The following is a 21,964-nucleotide window of genomic DNA, read 5'->3' as shown; positions in this document are numbered from 1 at the left end:
GTGCTAGCGGTGGGCCCAACCAGCATGCAGGCAAGATTGGATATTGCCCACAGAAACCTGCTTCTAAGTGCATATCTACAGCCTTTTTTTAAAGTCTTAGGCTTAGTCATAAGATCATGAGCAAGAAAAAGTAAAACAATTCCATTTTACTTTAGCATTCATATACGCATTAAAATGTAGACACTCTCAATGTTTGAACTCTTCAATAGGAACATGACTAGGAAAAAAAATCAGGTTTTGTTACAAATATATAATAAATCCACAAGTTAAAATTTATTTTCCTCACCTAAAAAAGAAGCAACCCAGAATTAAAATATACATAAGACCCCCAGATTTACCGTTAGTAAAACCTTTGAAGATTTATACAATCTTTACAGAAACATACAGTGTATCAAAATCTGCATAAATCAAATTTATAAAATGTGTAGAAATGCATAGTGATCAACTTACAAAGCAAGGGTATGGGATCTACTTTTTTAAAAGCAGGTTACAGTAGGAAAAGTCATTAGGAGTAACAGTTGTTTTATGTTGTTTTGTAAGATTTGGAGTTTAAAAATACAGATTCATATTCACATACAGTATTGGATTTTAATGGAATTGCACACAATACCCATTTTAACACATACACACCTGCACAATCTATGTGCAATCTCTTTCACTTATGCATAGTAATGTGATTAAATTAACTTCTGCCCAACACAAAAAATGAAAATTGGTTTTCGTACACACATTTAATAAATGTACCCAACATCCTTGTTATCCTTCTTCCAGTTTCTTCCTCCTCTATTTTCTAATGTAATTATTCACATCTTTTAAAGGAAGCTTAAAAAGACAGATGTCAGGAATGTGTGTCTGTGTGTGTGTAAATACACACACACACACATATTCCCCCTCATTCATTCCTGACATGGATCTAGTCTTAAGATTAAAAGTTGGCCTTACAACTGAACTATCTCCATTACTTACTTTTAGGAGTTAATAAAATGAAGGTCAAAGAATTTTACTATTGAACCCAAGGTAGACTTTTACACTGGAAATTTCAATAACATCATTTAATTTTGAGTTGAAACTCTGCACAGAGTCATAAGCTTATAAATCTAACTGATTTATGTGTGTATTACTGCACACTGGGACCACAATATAACAGTAAGCATACTGAAATCTGTTCGTCTGTGGCCAGGTTCACTCCCTTTTAATTTATGTTTAAGTACTGAAGTAGATCTTTGTTTTTAAGATCCCACCCCAACCCTCCCCATGTTGAAGATTTACTTTTAGGGTAATATTCAACGCAAATATTTTAAGAAACTGTCCCCTCGTTTTTGATGTCTTGGTATCTTTATCATTGGTTTTCTGTTCATGCTATGGCACAGTTATGTAACTGGGATCACAACAACAGAGGTGTTAAGACAAATCCCAGAATTCAAACATCCTCTTCATATTTGGAAGCTACTTGCATTATTTTGAAGCCACTTCCGTACAAAATAAAAATATATTTTGCCCCATCTGCCCATTTCTAATCAATATATGGATTTCTAACTAGTTGACAATATTCCTTTATTTCAGAATTACTTTTCAAGCATTCAGCATGTAAAGGAATACATGCTGAGTGCTTGAAAAGTAATTCTGAAATTTTTGAAACATTTCATCAGTTCATTTTCAACTAACTTCTATTTGTCAAAAGAAAAGTGAAGAATTGGATCACCCTTACTTTTCTATATTGTGCAGTTGTAGACCTATGTCAATTCAAATGTATACAGGTTTTGTAAGGCATGATACAGCAGGGAAGTTAGTGCTTGTATCTTTTTAGTTGTAATTTGGAGTGCTCACTTCCACTGAATGCATCACATAGTGCTCAATTTCGGTTTCAGCTTGATATTGCAGAATAGAAAACGTAAGCTGCTTTAATGTTATTTCACACAAGTGGTTCATGGATTTAAGTGCTATCTAGTATACCAACTGTCTTTAAAAGGTTCCAATGACATTTCAGCCTCACTATTTCAGCTTTCCTGGTGTGCCTCAGTTGATTACCTTAATGGTATGGACTAAGGGTTATAATAGTCAAGTTGGCAATATATTTTTCTTTAATCCATTATGAAGGCATTACCAACTCACCCCTATTAAAAAGGAGACACCTCAACATATGACACTATGAGCAATGCTTTTCTTGTGAACTAAAGAGGAAAAATTAAGGAGGCACTAAATACGCTGTAAATTCACCTTTCAAAAAAGCAGCATGACTGTGAAAGAAGGCCACCCTGGCTAAAAACCTGTGGCAGTGCTTAGTATGATGTAAAATCAAAACAATGTACAACAGGTTGATAATCACCATGTTATAGCAAAGTCTGGTTACGCCAACCTTTTTCAAGTGTGAGTGTTGGAAAAAAAAAAAAAACTGCCTGCAGACCCCTGAGTGTAATCCCAAAGACGACAAATGCTTGGATCCAGTTCCCCTGCTTGTGCACAAGTGGAAGGCACTTACACACATGGGAAGTTGCCAATTCCCAGCCCTTGACACCACTCTAAAAGCCATCCCAGAAGATCCTTTAGGAGGAACTTTTTGGGGTGGGGGCTGCTGCCAGAAGAGGAAACAGAAAAGCCCTCTTACATGAGTGGAAGCAACCTCATGCTACTTCAGATCCAAGCCAGCACTTTTAACTTTGTTCCAGTAAAACAGAAACAGAGTCAAAAGTGCATTAAATTATCAACTAAAACATCTTAAAACAAGAATATCCTAAAACGAAACAACAAACAAAAAGAGATGTAAACATCTATTAAAGTTTAAGGTAAGAGCAGTTTTTGTAAACATTAACTGCAGATGATAAATCTATCACAGTCCACCTATATCCTTCATCCAGATCAGGAAGTTCCAGGCTTGCAGCTGTACAAAGTTAATAGTTGCAGCAGTTTTCAGGCTATCTTCAGTCCTATGTGAATTAAATGTGTCAGTAGGTAGATTCAGGCTATTTTGTTTATACACTAAGGATATTGTTCATTTCCCATTTTTGTGTTGCTTTATTCGAGTCGCACTCTGAAATAAACACTTGGTGAAGAACCTCTGAACGGTCCAAACATTTCCCTGAAGGGATGTGAGTAAATCTATGTAGATTCTGGAAAATAAAAGCCAAACAAAACGCTATTACTTCCCAATGGCAAAAAGTCAATTTTATTTAGTCAACTCAGTCCTATTGAAACTGTTGTTCTCATCTGTTGCTATATACTTTTAAGTTCTGGATAAGAGGTTAGGAGAATGCTTACAACAATGCATTAGAGATCCATGGTAACGTTGCTCATCTATAACTAGGCCTGCATCCAAATAAATATGGAATTATTTCTGTGAACCTAAGAGGTTTCTTGGTGGGGGGGGAATAGTCCTCCATGTCACACAGCAATCTGCTTTTGTTACTGAGTGGACTGCCAAAAGTAGTTTGTGATACGGTATGGCAGTCAGCTGTTCAAAGGTGAGGGTGGGGGAATAAGGAATTCCATTGTGCTAGTGCAAACTCCTTGCCCAAGCCTAAACAGCATTTCGAATCTTGGACAGAGTTTTTGACTGACATCTATTAGTTTCTATGAAACATATTTACAAGGGGGGAAAAAGAACACTGACACTAAGGAATTCACAAATATTGTAGGCATAACGCAGCAAGAAAACAGGGAAACTGGGTGGTAGATTCAATTAACCCTTTCTTTTGTATACTGCAGCCTTCCCCAACTTGGCTGGCACCCTCCAGATGTTTGGAACTACAACTTGCCTAATTCCTGACCATTTGCCCTGATGGCTGGGGTTGATGGGTGTTGTAGTCCAAAATATCTGGAGGGCACCACGTTGGGGAAGGCTGATATATTATAATAGGCAAACGTTCAAAATTCACATTCCACTGACATTATTGTTAAACTCCTGTTGTGACAACTAGACTCTGACTGCACCCAAAGTGGAGGAATCAGAAAATCTATGTTTTCTCTAAAAAATAACCAACCCAGCAGACAAAACAGAAGATTGTTCCCATGTGAGCAATGAAGTAAAATTAGGTCTCATGATTCAGTGAGGCTAAGTGGTATTCAGGCTACATATCACACCAAATGCAGAGATGTAATTGTAAAAAAGGTACAGTATTGCTATCCTTCCTTAAAGAAGCTGTCTTGTCCAAGTAAACGTGCCCCATATGTGACCAAAGCATGCAGGGCCTATTCTTTATTACAGATTATAAAAGAAAGCACAAAGGAGGATATTCTGGGTCAAATGGAAGTTAGAAAGGAAAGCTAAGGTCTGAGCAAAACAACTCTATCCTTATGCACACAGAGGAAGGGGGCACTGTGATACAATACACATAATCACTGACATGTCCGGCAGAGGAACAGCCACTAAGAAGGCTATCTTGAAGGATAACAGACTTAAATCATAGGATGCCACAGGCTCAAATTGTTTGCACATTGAGATACCACTAGAGAAGGAATATATGCTGGGGTTGAAGGCTTGACAGAAAGATGCAGATTTTTCTTCACCAAATGGTGAAAATACATCGGCTAACCTTCAATAGCATGCTGAAAAGCAGAAATCACTTCCATGTAAAACCGTAACTATGAAGCAGCCAGACCTGAATTTTTCACAAACAGAGTATAATCCAAAACATGGTAAAATGTACTCAGAAGCAGATAAAAACAATGTTGCTGGTCCATGAGTGATTAGGAGAACTCACTCTTCCAAGTGCTTACAAACTTGCCACAGCATTGGGAAATCAGGTATACTTCCAGCAGAAGATAGAAGAACTTGTTATTTTCTAACTGGGAGAATATGGCAAGCCAAGGCTAGCAAGACCACCATGGGGTTAATGAAAGACATGTAGGTGGCCCCTGGATAACCTGTGCAACACTCTTAGAATTTAGAGGAGTAAGGGGAAAGCATTTAAGGGTCCCCCTCCATGACCTCATGAATGCTTCTTGCAAATACTGCGATCTCCTACACTGCAGAAAAGGTGACAATTTGTACTGGCTGAAGTTGCAAATAGATTGATACAAGGGTAGTCCAAGGACCTGAAAATGTGATATGAGTAGTAAGGATTCAGAAAATCACTCACATACTACTTTGCTCATCCTACTTATTGAATCTGCAATGTGGTTGTGAAGACCAGCAAGAGGGAAGCAAAAGGCCACTGGTTGATTGATGGTCAGTGAAAAAAGCATCCTGGCAGCTGGGCTTCCTTGTTCGTTGACGTAAAATTTCGTGGGCCTGTTGTTATCGGTGGCAACCTAAGCAATCCTCCTTCTAAGGAGTGGGAAGAAAGAAGCCAAAACCCTTGGCACACCAACATCATCAGCCAGTTTATGTGCATAATCTTCTCTGAAGGAGCTCATCATCTTTTAACCAAAGGGAGGCACATATGGTGATTGTCAGTTTCTGGTGCAGGCACACGGAATGGTTTGCCTGGAGGATAGTCTCCTGGTCCTGCCACCACTGATGAGAACAGAACACCGGGATTAGTTGGCATGCTGAGAATTGTAGACGGGGGTATCCCAAAGAGGACTGAAAACTCACAGGAATCATAGCTGTATGAGATACATCTCAAGGTGGATACAGTGAACCACGCATGTTATTGTTGCCATGAGTGGGAGGGGCCGTGGGACATTGTAGGCTGATCCTGAGCTGCTGCTAACTTAGCAGTCCAAAGACAACTGATCGGGAAAGTGTTCTGCTCATCTCTTGAGGCATGTGCCTCAAGGCTGACTTTTCAAAGCGAGGGAGTACCAGCGCCAGCATCCTAGCTAGAGCTCTAGAATGTATGCCGGAACAATGGTTTGTAAAGTATTTTCAAATGGACTTCTAAGTGTCAAGCTGCTTGCTTAATTTAAGAGAAATTTCTTCCACAGAAGGTTAAAGCTTTAAATACCTGAGTTTCAAAAATACCTATACTGAACTTTTGAAACCTGTAAGAGTACAGCCTGAAGGATTATCCAAATCTTATTTAAGAAGAAATATAAAGGCAACTGCTCTTATCAGAAGCACCTGCCCTTAACACACACGTGTAAAATTCCAGGAGCCCCTCTGCAGCTGGCAGCAGACTCCCGGCCTGGTGAGTGGCTTCTGCGTAGATGAAGAGCTGCAGCTGGTTTTCCTCTGGGCTGCCTGCCACTTCCTCCTTCCCTTCCCAGCTTCAAGTGTACAAAGTAAGAAAGTGGCTGAATATTCCAAAAGGAAAAGAAGCAAGGAAAGCAAGGCAATCTTCTTTTTCGACCTAGGTCCTTTGGGAAGACAGAAAGCAGTGCAGGTCCTCCTTCATATATGGAGTGTGCAAGAAGTATTCAGCCAGAGATGAAGCATCAAGTTTTGCTGGTAAGGGATTTGCCCCTTCTCTTTTCCTTCCATCTCACCCTCCCCACAGTAGCCAGTTCAGGTCAAAACCAGGCCATCGACACTCCAGAAGATGCCCCCCCCCCCCGCTCCTTCAGCCACATATCCTAGCACAAAAAATATGCTGCTGTCTTTTCCTGGTATCCTTTCTTCCTATGCACTCTAGGCCACCAGTCACTATAGTGTCCTTTCCTAGCTTCCACTTCCCTCCCCACACCATGCATCTCAGACCACAACCTCTTACTTCTCTAAAGGTCATCCTATTTTCCCCTCTCCCTCTTTTTGTTCCCTTTTTTTCCTTTCATGCCCCTCTTTTCTTCTCTCATACCCTACCTACACGCCCAGATCCTCTTGGCATCTTCCCCTTTACTTCCATACTTCTATATGCGAAGGCTCAAGCCTGTCTGGAAATCACAGCCGTATGTGCGTATGTGTGTAAACCTCGATTCTTAATCCTGGGTGGGTGGGGAGCATGCTGTTTTCATTCAGTGGGGAAAGAAATTCACCTACATGTGCTCAGTAGAATTCTTTATTCTGTTCATAAAGTACATGAGCTCCAATAAGCCCTGCATGGGCTCCCTGGCTAGTCTGTCCAAAGTATTGGGTGGGTGGGTGGGTGGGGTTGACAGAAGAGAAGACCAGAGTGTGCCAGCAAATAGGCAGATTTTTCCTTTAATCTGAGCACTCAGATTTCCATCTTTTCTGTCCTGTCTTCCAAACTGGCTCCAAAGGGGGGGGGGTCATGATGAGGGAAGGGCAAGGGGGGACAACAAGGTAAGGGGGAAGAGGTGGGGAGTTGTCACACAGTGAAGGGGTGGGGATGCGACACAGATACAATGGAGGGTGATTGCAATGCAGCAGGAATAAGGGGATGGGGCCATGACACAATAAAGGAAAGGGGTGCGACATGGTAGAACATGTGCTGTCACGCCTCAGGCAGCGGAATAGCTTGCGCTGGGACTGGTTGGGGTACATATACAGATCCCACCCCCAAAGAGAACATGCGTATTCTGATCACTGGACACCCATTAGATACCTTGAAGTACTGCCATTCCTTGTATTCATTTAGATTGCAATGTGTAATCATAACTTTTGATCCATCGGGTCCTTTAGTTAAGCATTGGTCATATTGCATGAGTTGGTTAGCTTCATTAATTCTGAACAGCTAATAAAAAAAATCACATTAAAACCACATTTTATACCAACAACAGAAAAAATGCTAAAGTAATAGTTGACATGTTAAAAATGCTACTGCTTTTAAATAATATTTACGTTACTTAATATATTTGGTTTTTGCTGTAAGAATTAAGTAAGATAATGAAAGTAAGGGATTTTTATGGATATTTAATGGCAATAATAATTCTTAAGAACTGGGTCAAAGTATAAAATTTGGGTGAGTTGTACACTAAAAAGTAATGAACGTAAATACTGAACAGTTGCACAATGGCCAGCAGACTTAATTCTATACTGCAATGTGAGTCTAGCCAATCCCACAAAGCATTAATTGATCAGCACAGTAAAAGTTCATAAATAATTAAAATTCTATTATGATGAAAATATACTTTTTACATTAATTTCCCCATTGATGTATCCAGTTAGCTAAAATCAAGGTAATTAAGTATACATACACTATATAGTTATTTCAACATTTTTGGGTTTCTCAGTCTGGTTTGTCAGATGCTCTTTCCATTTTACAAAAGTTTGGTCCCTTTATTATCTCATGTAATATGGGAAATGGACAGTGTGAACTGGACAGGATTACTCGCAAGAAGCCTTGCAAAAGTATACCACTTCTGGAAACAGAGGCCTAACAATTACCTAGTAACAATTAACTCCCCTAGTAAGGGGAGACATGATAGAGGTGTACAAAAATTATGAATGGTATGAAGAAAGTGAATAGGGAGACATTTTTCTTCCTCTCACATAATACTAGAACCCAGGGTCATCCCATGAAGCTGACTGGTGGGAGATTCAGGACAGATAAAAAGAAGTACTTCTTCACATAACACATAGTTAAACTATGGAATTCACTTCCACCAATTTGGATGGTTTTAGGCAACTCTACACATGGACATCGCCAGATGGTCAATGTCGAAATCAGATTGATTATGTACTTTCCAGCCAAAGATGGAGAAGCTCTATACAGTCAGTAAAAACAAGACCTGGAGCTGACTGTGGCTCAGATCATGAGCTGCTTGTTGCAAAATTTCGGCTTAAAGTGAAGAACGTAGGGAAAACAACTAAACCATTCAGGTATGACCTAAATCATATCCCTGATGAATATACAGTGGAGGTGAGGAATAGATTTAAGGGATTAGACCTGATAGACAGAGTGCCTGAGGAACTATGGACGGAGGTCCGTAACATTGTTCAGGAGGCAGCAACGAAATCCATCCCAAAGAAAAAGAAATGCAAGAAAGCAAAGTGGCTGTCTGATGAGGCTTTACAAGTAGCTGAGGAAAGAAGGGAAGCGAAAAGCAAGGGAGAAAGGGGAAGATATATCCAACTGAATGCAGAGTTCCAGGGAATAGCAAGGAGAGACAAGAAGGCCTTCTTAAATGAACAATGCAAAGAAATCGAGGAAAACAACAGAATGGGAAAGACTAGAGATCTCTTCAAGAAAATCGGAGATCTCAAGGGAACGTTTTGCAAAGACTGGCATGATAAAGGACAAAGAAGGCAGGGACCTAACAGAAGCAGATGAGATGAAGAAGAGGTGGCAAGAATACACAGAAGAACTATACAGGAAAGATCTGAATGTCCCTGATAGCCATGATAGTGCGGTCACTGAACTTGAGCCGGACATCCTCGAGAGTGAAGTCTAGTGGGCCTAAGGAAGCATTACTAACAAGAAAGCTAGCGGGGATGACAGTATTCCAGCCGAGCTATTTAAAATCCTAAAAAATGATGCTGTTAAAGTGCTGCACTCAATATGCCAACACATTTGGAACACTCCACAGTGGCCACAAGACTGGAAAAGGTCAGTTTACATTCCAATTTCAAAGAAGAGCAACGCCAAAGAGTGTTCAAACTACCATACAATTGTGCTCACTTCACATGCCAGCAACGTTATGCTCAAAATCCTACAAGCTAGGCTTCAGCAGTATGCGAACCAAGAACTACCGGAAGTACAAGCGGGGTTTCGAAGAGGCAGAGGAACTAGAGATCAAATCGCCAACATTCGCTGGATCATGGAGAAAGCAAGAGAATTCCAGAAAAACGTCTATTTCTGCTTCACTGACTACGCTAAAGCCTTTGATTGTGTGGATCACAACAAACTGTGGCAAATTCTGAAACAGATGGGAGTACCAGACCACCTTACCTGTCTCCTGAGAAACCTGTACGAGGGTCAAGAAGCAACAGTAAGAACTGGACATGGAACAACCGAGTGGTTCAAAATTGGGAAAGGAGTACGACAAGGCTGTATATTGTCACCCTGCTTATTTAATTTATATGCAGAGTACATCATGAGAAACGCCGGGTTGGATGAATCACAGGTCGGAATTAAGATTGCCAGGAGAATTCTCAACAACCTCAGATAGGCAGACGATACCACCCTAATGGCAGAAAGTGAAGAGGATCTAAAGAGCCTCTTGTTGAGAGTGAAAGTGGAGAGTGCAAAAGCTGGTATGAAACTCAACATTAAAAAAACGAAGATCATGGCATCTGGCCTCATCACTTCCTGGCATACAGAAGGGGAAGAAATGGAAGCAGTGACAGATTTTATTTTCTTGGGTTCCAAGATCACTGCAGATGGTGACTATAGCCATGAAATTAAAAGACACTTGCTCCTTGGGAGGAAAGCTATGGCAAACCTAGACAGCATAGTAAGAAGCAGAGACATCACCTTGCCGACAAAGGTCCGTCTAATCAAAGTTTTCCCAGTAGTAACGTATGGCTGTGAAAGCTGGACTATAAGGAAGGCTGAGCGCTGAAGAATTGATGCTTTCGAACTGTGGTGCTGGAGAAGACTCTTACGAGTCCCCTGGACTGCAAGGAGGTCAAATCAGTCAATCCTAAAGGAAATCAACCCTGATGTCAGAAGCGCCCTAGCTGCCTCTTGCAGTCCCCTCCAATAGCCAACTCAGGACTCAGATGACGAGGATTCTTTCCAAGGCTTTTTTCCTTTATTACTTTATGACTCTTTCAGATACTAATCACTAGCGACTAAGCAAGGAACAGCATTGGGGAAAGACAGCAGAGTAGCCTAAGCTCCAGGTAAGGCAGTTGGTCCCCATTTGGAGGGGAACCACAAGAGGACTCTGAACATATGGGCTAGGGAGAGATCCTCCCTCTTTCCCTTGGGTCCTTGGGACGCGACCGTGGTTTGAGCGCCAAACGAGCGCAATGCCTCCGTTCCGCTCCCTCCATCTGTCGTTGCTCCCTGCGTCTGCGCCGAGCGTCCAGCAAGCCCCCCTCCAGCGCTCTCTCACTGCCAGGGTCACTATCTCTCCCAGGAATGCTGGCAGGAGGAATCTCTGCCAGCTGCTGTGCTTGTGAGAGATGAGCGAGCTCCTCTCCCATGGATTGCTGTTCTGAACTGCTCTGGGGCTCTATGGGCTCAGTTTCCACCCTGACACCTGACTGCTCATTGGAAGGACAGATACTGAAGCTGAAGCTCAAATATTTTGGCCACCTAATGCAAAGAGAAAACTCCCTGGAAAAGACCCTGATGCTGGGAAAGATTGAAGGCAAAAGGAGAAGGGGACAGCAGAGGATGAGATGGCTAGATAGCATCACCAGTGCAATGAATATGAACTTGAGCACACTCTGGGAGAGAGCGGAGGACAGGAAGGCCTTGCGTGCGATGTTCCATGGGGTCACGAAGAGTCGGACACGACTTGACGACTGAACAACAACAACAACAAAAAGGAGATTGGACAAATTCATGGAGGATAAGGCTATCAATGGCTACTAGTCCTGATGGCTAAATGCTACCTCCAGTATCAGAGGCAGTATGTCTATGTACATCATTTGTTGGGGAACATGGGAGGGAGGGTGCTATTGCACTCACGTCCTGCTTGTGGGCAGCTGGTTGGCCACTGTGTGAAAAGAATGCTGGACTAGATGGACCCTTGGTCTGATCCAGCTCTTCTTATGTTCTTATCTCAACTCAAGAGCTGCAACAGTAGTTCAAGGCTAAAGCAGTCCACATCGGTAAAGGAACCTTCCACAGCACGAGGAACAGGGGCTGGGAGCCTAACAACTCTCGAAATCAGCAGAAGGAAGTGATCCTTTTCACCAGGTTAATACGGCAACAAGTACAGCATGGTCCCAAGGAAATGGAAGGCCCATGAAGATATCCTGTCACGCAACCAAGTTTATTGGAAATTGCAAGTGGCATTGCTACAAGTGCGCTGTATGCATGCCTTGTGAGTGGATCCAGTATTGCTCTCTTGACTGGAAGACTGGGCTTCTAGTTATACTGCCCGCTGCCATTTCTCTTACTGCTGCTGCAGTTTTTGATTCATTACTAAATGGATGTTTACTGAGCGTCAATAACCATGTGTACGGAACACATCCACTCTGGAAAGGTGTTAGAGCCAAAAGGAAAAAAACAACAACGCACAATTTGCCAGGAATAGGATTTTGATGTATGTCTCCCGATTTAAACAGCAGCACTTTAATCACTGGCCTGCACCAGTTGAATAAACTATAGAGGTCAGGGCTACTGGTCTCCATCTGTAGCACTCACCGGCTATTTCCAAAACAATTCAATATATCTTTAGTGCACACCAAAAATGTGTCAAATATATCAAAATATATAAAAACAAGCAGTAATAACTGCCACCCATACAGGCTACAGTTTGTTATTCACAATTTGTAATCAAATCTTAGCTGCATACACTGGAAATAAGGCTACTTCATGGGTAACTGTTTTATTAATATCATTCAGAAAAAAAGCTTTGAAATTTGCTGGTCAAGAAAATTGGTCAACCACTTTGGTCAAGTAAACATCCGATACTGCCTCTTGCAGCCTAATTCTGAAAACTTGCAGAAGAAGCAGATTGGGTTGAAAGACCAAGGGCAAGGGAATGGAGGCAAAATTTTAAATTATCAGAGAATATGATTACTGCTTACATGTTGTGGAAGATGGGTGCCTTAACTTACAATTTCCAAGCTTACAGATGTATGAATTAATCTGTAAGTACCTTAACTTTTTTCATAAACTGAAAACTTCTTGATCCTAAAATTAGTCACTTTATCTGTATATATATTATACTTAAAGAGGTTCACAACAAAGCATGACAAAACAGATATATAAAGACATCAATACATTGTTATCCATAGAATCTCCCTATAACAGATAATTCAAAACATTTTCATGTTTAATAGTTGCCTATTTGGGGCAACTCCCAGTGCCTCAAATAGTGGGTGGCAAAGTTGTGCTTCAACCAATTTACCACTGTTTAGAGCAATACAAAATTAACAAGCAAATGTTTAATGATCTTTTGGCATTCATCATAATTCAAAACATCTTACTGTGAGACTACTTACTTGATTTCCTCCCATTCTGTGGCATGGTCCAAGTTCCACAAAGCCTCCATTGGTATGCCCCATACTGTCTATGCAATAGGAAGTTTCAAAGCCTCTAATCTGAAACACATTTATAGTTTATATTGTAACTAAATGTTTCACTATAAAATAGAACATAAGAACTTGGTTATGGGAAGAATGTAATATGTAATTGTGTGGATAGATTACTGAATCAACCTAAACAGCTTACTGAATATATCAGCTTCGTGCGCTTGAGCCATATATACAAGATATATCAAGGAGTATTAAAAGATACAAGAACAAAAAAATCATAATCTTTGCTATAGTAAGGCTGTAGTCACTGTTTTATTCTAATCTGAAGGAACATACAGTAAAACTGGAATGAAAGATAGGAAATGGAATGCTTTGTGTACACAGCTTGCCTACAAGTTGATTCAAAGATCAGCAAAGAGGGCTGTCTTTTCTAAGTACCATTTATATTAAAAACAATAACAAACCACTCTTTCCTCAATAAAATGAAACTGGCCTAATAATCTTTGCAACATACTATCTTCGCTCACAAGATTATATATCTAGGTTTATATCAAGCAACATGCGAGAGCCAGAAGAGAAATAAAGCAAACTAATAAGTTTTAAAGAGAGAGATATTAAACATGCCACAGCACGATGACCCAACCCAAGACGTTTTTATAGAAAGCATTTGCTGCATGATATACAAACTCTACAATATAATCTTGTATCTTGCAGGCAAAGAAAGAGGTGATTATTCCAAGTAAATCATCTCCAGGCAGTCATTTTCCTACATTGACTGAAAGAGTAGCACTTCACATAAAAAAGGGTAATTCCATGCACCTTTTTCAGGAGATTGCTTGTATTTAATGTGATTCATTGTGTACACTTGGCGAAAGTTAGTGGACAATTATATGTATTGATGAACACAATTGACCTGGAAGTAGTTGCTAGCTTTATTTTAAGTTCTTCCATATTTTTCTTTTGCTTCTAGGTAGGTATGGGCTTATGCTTGTCTTCATTCAAAATTCAGATCTTTCTAGGCCCATTCTCTTAACGAAGCACAAATTATCACATGCTCATTATGCTTCAAATCTTATTGATCTCTCAACTGCCACCATAAGGAATATAGTTCCTTTTCCATTTCCTTGGCACCCAAATTCAATTCCATCAGGATCATGCATATTTTAACCACTGTTTTCTGTTGGCTTATTTCTTGCTTAGATATACCCTAGTAATCACAGTACTCTCCCCTCAAAATGGGAAGATGTGCAGTCACAAGGACTTCACATCCAAAGCAATAAGAATGTGTGTATGAAGGACAGCTCAGAAATTAAAACCACCAAGAGATAGAAAGTGCGGCAGAACAATATGAATTGGTCAGTGACACTGAGTCACATTTTTTTCCAACCATTACAATGAAGTATTCTCATAGTCAATTTTTGTTGCACTTGATTGGTCAGCAGCATAGGATGCTTTCTCTTTCCCTCTTAGTATACATTAGTATCCCTTTATGGTCCATCCGCTTGATCCCATCTTTTCCCTAAAAATATTACTTGCCCTAGCAAGCATCCTTCTCATAGTGCTTCTTACTAGCTCCAAGTATCTATTTTTCAAACATTGTAACTTGGATGATACGAGCTAATTTCTTCAGGGTAACTAGGCATAGACAATCATGCCTCATGCAAAGGTGTATGCTACATGACTTCTAACACCCCGAGATCTGCAATTCTCTGACGGTAGGCAAGGACAACCATTTCAATAACTTCCAAGCTGCTGAGCTGGAAGAATGCACAGGAAGATAAAAACAGATTTACAGTGCCATATCCTTTTATGTGCAGCTGGTAATATAAGCAATGAAAATTGCTGCAATGTTTTCTTTCTTCAAAAGCATCCCAATATAAGTGATTAGCATAGTAAATGCTGTAGAAATCTATGGCCACGTTCAGATGTCACTTCAAGCCACAGTGGCTTAATAAGCTACTCTGAGTAGCTTATTTTTTAAATAATCCATGATGCCCTGCCACACGAGCGGGCTAATAAACTATTTTGAGTAGCTTATTAAGCTACTGTATATAATCTGAGTCATCCCTGCCCCACGTCCCACTGCAGTCCTCCCGTCTGAGCAGTGGCCTATTGACAAAGGAGCAAAAATCCCAGGTGCATCAAAAGAGCCTCCCCTAGTCAGGAGGACCCGATGCACCTTCAAAACCCTGCATGACCATTCACCAAGGAGGGAAAATCCCATGTGCACCAAAAAGGGGATGGTGGCTATAAAACCGTAGAGGTTTGCAGGATCAGGACCAGACTTCATACACAGACTCCCCTAGTCAGAAGGCACCCGATCTACTGTCAAAACCCTGCACAATCACTCACCAAGGAGCGAAAATCCTGTGGGCATCAAAAAGGGTGTGGTGGCTATAAAGCCTTGAGGGTTTGCAGGATTGGGACCAAACCACATACAGAGCTGTAGCACTCTTTCATTCATTTGCTAAAGTGCTATACTGCATTCTCACTAAAGCGGAATTGCGCATTTCTCCCTATAAAAATTACTGGCATAGAGGCTTTTAACATATTCCCAATACTCCAATTGTGGAAATGCGCAAATTCACAAAAGTAAAAGGGATTAAAAAAAAAAAAAAGAGGAGCAGAGGCAACTGCGGAATAGGGGGAAATGGGAGAATAGGGGAAAAACATGCTCACTTTTCACCCCGTTTCAGCAAATTGTCAGGGAGTTTTCATTACACAGAGAACTCCCATGAAAAACAGAGCAACAGCAGCAATCTGAACTACTCTTGCCACATGACTCTGTAGGTGAGCAAAATAACCCATGGTGCCCGACAGACAACATGATAACCCATGGTGGGTTAAATAACCCCTATTGCAGACCGTGAGTTATCGGAGTGCGTTATTTTGGCCATCGTCGATTAAAAAATTCCCGCCAGACTTATTTAACTGATGATGGGTTAGTTAACCCAGTGTGGCTTAATTAACCCTCTCTGAGTTATCATGTCATCTGAATCCAGTCTATGAGTTAATGGCGTGCAAAGTGGTTCAAAGTAAGACCATGCAAAACTAAGAGACTAAGAGAACAGATGCAGCATTCCTGTATCTTTTTGCTATGTGTGCGTGCATGTGTGTCTATTAATAGAACGCATCTATTGTTCACACAGCTAAAGAGCAAACAGAACTAAGACTTTAATTCTAGTCCAGGCAATATACTCCAAACAAATGCAATGCAACAGGAACACATGCTACTAGTGCCATTTACAAAACACTTAACTGATCTGAAGTTTTAAGTGTAGGAGTTACATGTGGATATGCTAGCTATAATCCTAGGTATTTTGCCAATACCCATATGGAAAACTGCATTGTTTTTAGACTAGCTTACTGTTATGTTCAGAAGGCTTGGAATTCCTGTAAGTAAGAATGTACTAAGCTTAACAGATTTAGAGTTTAATGTTCTGGTTCCTTCCCTGTATACAGTCACAAGGAAACTCCTGTTCTTCCTTTGAGAACTCCCCTTAATTCTCCTGGTCTAGAATAAATCCTGGGTTGGACAAGCCTGCAATTAACTGAAGGCATTCTGAAATACCGGCTTGAAATCAATAATGGATCTGCCAAAACGTTACACTTACCTCTCCCCACTCCACATTTTTAGGTGGTAAAGGATAGTGGGAAGTAATATCATAAGCTATTTCTTCCATAAACCATTTAAAACTTTTGCACTTGTGATCTTCACGAAATTTCTTCAGGTCAGAGATATCACCATGTGCTAGTGCTTTCGTCTCAGGACGACTAGCATAGAAGTAATCTTTGTATTCATCCCACCAGACCTCCACAACTCGGACATAGTTCTATGAAGAACACAAAATCATTGCATACTTTATATAAACAGGGAGGACATATCAAACCTGAATAACTTTTGTGTGTCTCTCCCCACCCCCATTTTCACCTGTGGGAGAAAGGAACATTTCTCAAAATGTATTATTAAATGTATTATCAAAATGTGACATTTATATTTTATCATCTTAAATTAAAACAAGATACCAGTACTATTAATATGTGTTCTTTAAACTAAGACACTCTCAGGAATAAGATTAGTATAAATAAAGTCTAGTTAGTGAATGACCCAAATCTAATAAAACTTTGAGAAAGTTACACTTAGGAGAGGAAGAACGTTGGCCAGCCGTCAACACGGTTATCCAGTTACCAACTCAGGAGGTGACTGAATGGCTTTGCAGACATACATAATCTCTTTTTCAATTTATCTGAAAAACCTCTTTTGGGTAAAGTTTCCATTCAGTGAAATGGTCAGTAACACTTAGACTAAAGGGTTCACTCACAAGCCTTAAAATATTTTAAGGTTCATCACTTGTGAAAGAGAAATAGAAGATATAGCATTGAATTTGTCTAAGCTTTATAATTCAGCAGTCAAATGCTAATAGCGTTTTAAAAACACAGGCTTCACCTTCAAAGTTGGAGATGAACCAACATATGCTGGAGGTGGGTTCCCTTGCCATCCCTGGAGACGATAAATGTGTCCAACACGAGAACAAGGGACAAACAGCAACTTCCCTCCACATTGCCAAATCTGCAAATTGAAATAAAAGGGATTAAAACAAACAGGTAAGGAAGGAATAACATTCACAAACAGATTTTGGAATGTCAAAACACCTGATTTGCACATAATGCTAATCCATGATTTATTTAACCCATGGGTTGTTGAATTCTGGGTTGTCGTGATGTGCAAACCCAGCCATGCTAACAAACCATGGTTTATTAACCACGAACAACCCAGAAAAAGAATGCATTGTGTGTTGTTGGATTGTGAACTCTGGATTGATTAAACCATGGGTTAACGTTACATGTGAACTGAGAACCGTGGGTTGTTCTGCCAGGCTACAGAGGTGGTGGGCAAGAGTGGTCAAAAGCCAGCTGCTGTACATGCCAGTACTACAGCACTACAAGGCATTTGGGATACAGGGAGGGAGCAGGTGAAGGAGGAAACAATCCAGGGACTGAGAAAATAAACCACGGTTTGTTCAATCATCTGCCAGACAAACGCTGGGTAGGGCAAAATAAACCATGCGTTAGTGTTACATGCAAACCAGGTCAGTGGTAACATTGCATCTAGCTGCAGACACTACAACCTGGTTTGCACGTAACAACAACCCAGAGTGTGGGTTGAATTGTGGGTTGTTATGTGTGAATCCTACACTATGTTTTAACTATGGTTTGTTAACCACGAACAACCCAGACTTTACAACCTAACAACAAACCATAGGTTCTCCTCCTAGGTTCTTCGTGGTTAAGAACCCATAGTTAAACCATAGCGCAGGATTCGCATGTAATGACAACCCATGATTCAACAACAACCCATGCTCAACCCATTGACTGGGTTCACACATGATAACCCACACTCAGGGTTGAATGTGGGTTGTAGTTGAACCATGGGTTGTTGTGTCGTCTGAACCCAGCTGTGCTAACATACCATGGTTTGTTAACCACAAACAACCCATGAAGAGAACCCATGGTTTGTTTTGGGTTGTGAACTGTGGTTTGTTCGTGGTTAACAAACCACAGTTTGTTATCATGGCTGAGTTCAAACAACACAACAACCCGTGGTTGTTGGGACAACCCCCACTCAACCCATACTCAATCTTGAGTGGTTACCATGTTGTGTGAACTCAGTCATACTCTGGGTTGTCGTTACATGAGAACCAGGCCTTTATGTTGGTGTTACCAATTATTACTTTTCAAGACTTTCAGCATCACTGCCAGGATGTCTAAAGAAAACATGGTCCCATAGTAACATGCTAAGTGCCCTTACACATCACTTTTAAGAAAAATTGCCCAATAATTAGTGCATAGCATTCATAAGTAGTCAAGACTAAATATTTTCTTAACTGGATTTTAGCCAATTTCTGAAGTCATGTCTGCAGGTAATATTAGTAACTCATTTCATTTAACATTCTTATAATAAAATCAAAAGGATACAATAATAAAGCCAAGAGGGAAACAATCTTACATATCATTTTAGAGTGCCCATTAAGTTTTAAATTGAAATATTAAATAATTGCTCATTTCAACATACTAGGAATTTTAACCACGTTTTCTGAATTTATTGGTAGGTTTTGTGAATCTCTTAAATTGCAGTAAGCTTAGATGTGGTCTATAGAGCTCAAACCTTCCTTCCCTATTAGAAAGCATCAGACCAAACATTTTACTTTGTTGCATGGGGTCTTTATATTATCCTGGATTGTTTAACAGAATGGAGAGAGTGTTTAATAGAATGGACAGAAATCTAAGATTTGACATATTTAAAATCTAAGATTTGACATACTCAGGTTTACTCAGAAGCAGGTCCCACTGCATTCAGTGGGGCTTACTCCCTACTAGGTCCCTTAGTGATACTTCCTAAGTCAATAGAAAACTCCTTCAACCTCTCAAAATACTAGACAGATGAGACATCTAGTGGTCTTGATTCTTTGCCCTAGGTCCAGAGAAGAACAGCTGAGGATTTAGCATCTTTAATGGTCCTATTGAGAGTTACACTTGGGAAAGAAGAGCCCCACAGAAAACAAGATATGAACCTAACCCTTTAAAAAAAAACTACGAAGGAAAGCAGGAATGCAGCGTGACATGTAGTACTAACTAGGAGCAGGATGATGGAGAGAAGGATGGCACTGCAGTCCCTAGACAATCAATTCCACATAAGAACTGAGCTGAAAGGCGGACACACATTTACTTGAAGAATGATAGTTCTTAACTCTTCCAGTACTGTTGTTTACCTTGTATGATATTTCAAAGTTTTCACCACCCCAGATTTGCAGACCTGGATCATAGAGACCCAGCTCAAAAAAGAAGTCACGTTCAATGGCAAATAATCCACCAGCCATTGCAGGTGATCTGGGAGACAGAAAAAGTAAAGAACAGTTTGTATACTATGTGTCTGAAGAACAAATGCCTTTTATGTAAAGAAGCAGCCAGCAACTGTTAGACGGACAGAAATTATAAAGCTTTAACAGTGGTTAATAAGAGGTTTACAGCAATTGTTTGAATCTAAACTTTTGTTTGTAAGTTATGACAATTAGAATTTTGGAATACTGGATCCCAGTTAAGCTGCAAACTACATGTTGTTTGACTCTTTCATCCAACAGTTTGAGTTTTTTTAATGCAAAAGCAGCCACAGAGGCTGTGATCCAGAGTGGGAAGAGTGGTGGGATAGACTCAGCCCCCCACAAACTGCTTTACTTTAAATGGTAGAGTATGTCTTATTGCACATCCCTAGACTTTACAGAGTTGTGGAGGGATTGTTCATAATGTACCAAGTTCAGACAGCTGAAAGCTTAAAAAAGCAGCAAACACAAGAAAGCCAGTTTTGGGGCATGTGAATCAGAATGCTCAACTGTTCAGGTTTCCATCTGTAAGTTGTCTGTAATGCAATAACTTGGCTGAGTATTAAGATATGCAATGGGGTATGCATTTTGTTTCTGCGAGGAAGCATTTCCAGGTGCTCAACTGACCAAAGCTTCATAATTTCTTGGAAATATTTTGGAACTTTAGTAAAGACACCATAGACTGAAAGTAAAATGAACAGTAGCATCAATTCTTAAAACTGCAATAACACAGATCCAGATAATACACAAATACTTTAGCTACAGGAAAAGGAGTTTTGAAAAATGAAAGTAATTCTGGTTGCAAAATTAGTGAAGCATATCTGAATCAAAGCAGAACCACAGCATCATTAGTACAGGGACAGGGAGAAGGGATCTTAGAAATCGCATGCCTTTCTAGGCAATCACATTTAGTTTTTGAACATATCATTTTAGTGGTGAATGCAAAGAAAACAAGATTGCAGAAAACAATAGGAACATAACATTCTCCCTTCATCACCAAACAGACTAGGGTGATAGCAAGCTCTTTGTCTATGCATTTTCTTCCTGCACATATCCATTAATTGTACTATCATTCGTGAGCTCATCTGGCTGGCCAGGACAAAGTGGTATCCTCTTTTGCAGAATCCAGGCCCAGCACAAGGTTTGAGGGGGCCATAGCCAAGGTGGACTTCATCCCAAGTTTACCAGATGGTGGGACAGCGCTGCTGATGCACCTGGTCCTATTCCTGTTCTTCTTTTAAGGTTGGACCAAGTGCTGAGAGGAGAAGTACCAGGCTGGCCAGCTGTTGCAATCACTATCTGCTTTCCCTCTCCTGTACCTCTGGGCTTCTGCCTCCAATGTAACATTGCAAAGGGAAACTGCATTGGGTGCACGGGCCCAGAGGCATTTGAGGGAAAGGAGAGGAAAGTTGCAGCAGCAACTTGTCTTGGTGTTTCTCCACTTAATGCCAGACATTTAAAATAGTTTTTAAAAACCGCCATGGCGTTAGCCACAATGGGCCGTCTGGGGTTCCAGTACCTGCCCTACCATGCTATGTGTTGACACCATGCCTTCCTGACACGCTCCTCCAGTTAACAAGAATGGAATGCATGCGCTGAAATAGGAGAGGTGTTTGATATTCTTAAGGGTATGTAATTTATAACAAGCATGCTAAGCAATTTCTAGCTCCTGAAGGTATAATGGTAGATCGCATGTTTTGTTTAACAATCCAGTTAACAACCACCCTATATTTTGCTTAGAGAACTGCGTATATAAGAACACACTGAAAAGTGCAAAAGGAGTTAGTAAGGCTACATTAGAAGAGCTTGATCATGAGTTAGTGGAAAGAATGATGCTTCTTGACACAGCATCTGCTTTTGCAAGCATTGTTTAAAAATCCAGAGAGTTCATGCAAGTATTTAATAGTTCAGTACATCCTTCAGAAAAGGAGAAATGTGTAAGTGGTTTAGTGATTACCGATACGGCTCAGTTTTTGTCTTTCTCAATTCCTTCTCACGTTTGGTCAAGGGCACCCTCTTCCAGAGCATACTCCAATCCCATGCTCCTCTAGCAAACCCATCTTCGTCACCACCCCCTTGGGGTACAATGTTATAAGTGTTGCCATCTATGACATCTATAAGCGGTACTGTGCATGTGGTTCTGCAGGATTATGGATGGTGGCGATGAGGATGAGAGCAGGTACATGGCACATTTAAACGTATCATGGTT

At 40.5% G+C, this 21,964-nt stretch overlaps 1 protein-coding gene across 6 annotated transcripts in view; it reads right to left on the bottom strand.

Annotated features, from left to right (window-relative positions):
- Nucleotides 1-249: 249 nt before the first annotated feature.
- Nucleotides 250-21,964, bottom strand: part of GALNT7 (polypeptide N-acetylgalactosaminyltransferase 7) — a 67,262-nt gene continuing 45,547 nt past the window's right edge. For 3 of the 6 annotated variants that reach the window (XM_084856460.1, XM_084856458.1, XM_084856461.1), the window contains exons 6-12: nt 21,713-21,895; nt 19,648-19,765; nt 17,325-17,447; nt 16,492-16,710; nt 12,845-12,943; nt 7,383-7,511; nt 250-3,107 (exon numbers count right to left, since the gene is read on the bottom strand). In XM_084856460.1, the coding sequence (XP_084712586.1) occupies nt 2,970-3,107; nt 7,383-7,511; nt 12,845-12,943; nt 16,492-16,710; nt 17,325-17,447; nt 19,648-19,765; nt 21,713-21,895 (1,009 nt within the window). In that variant the 3' untranslated portion in view covers nt 250-2,969. Of the gene's footprint in view, nt 3,108-5,075; nt 5,453-7,382; nt 7,512-12,844; nt 12,944-16,491; nt 16,711-17,324; nt 17,448-19,647; nt 19,766-21,712; nt 21,896-21,964 lie in introns of all 6 variants that reach the window. The other 3 variants (XR_014792128.1, XR_014792129.1, XM_084856459.1) reach the window with 3 other exon arrangements.

Source organism: Heloderma suspectum, chromosome 5 (genome assembly GCF_057233095.1).
Source record: "Heloderma suspectum isolate Gila_16-S chromosome 5, 16-S_ref, whole genome shotgun sequence".
NCBI lineage: Eukaryota > Metazoa > Chordata > Lepidosauria > Squamata > Helodermatidae > Heloderma > Heloderma suspectum.
The sequence above is the reverse complement of the archived record's forward strand: the minus strand, read 5'-3'. Positions and strand labels throughout refer to the sequence as shown.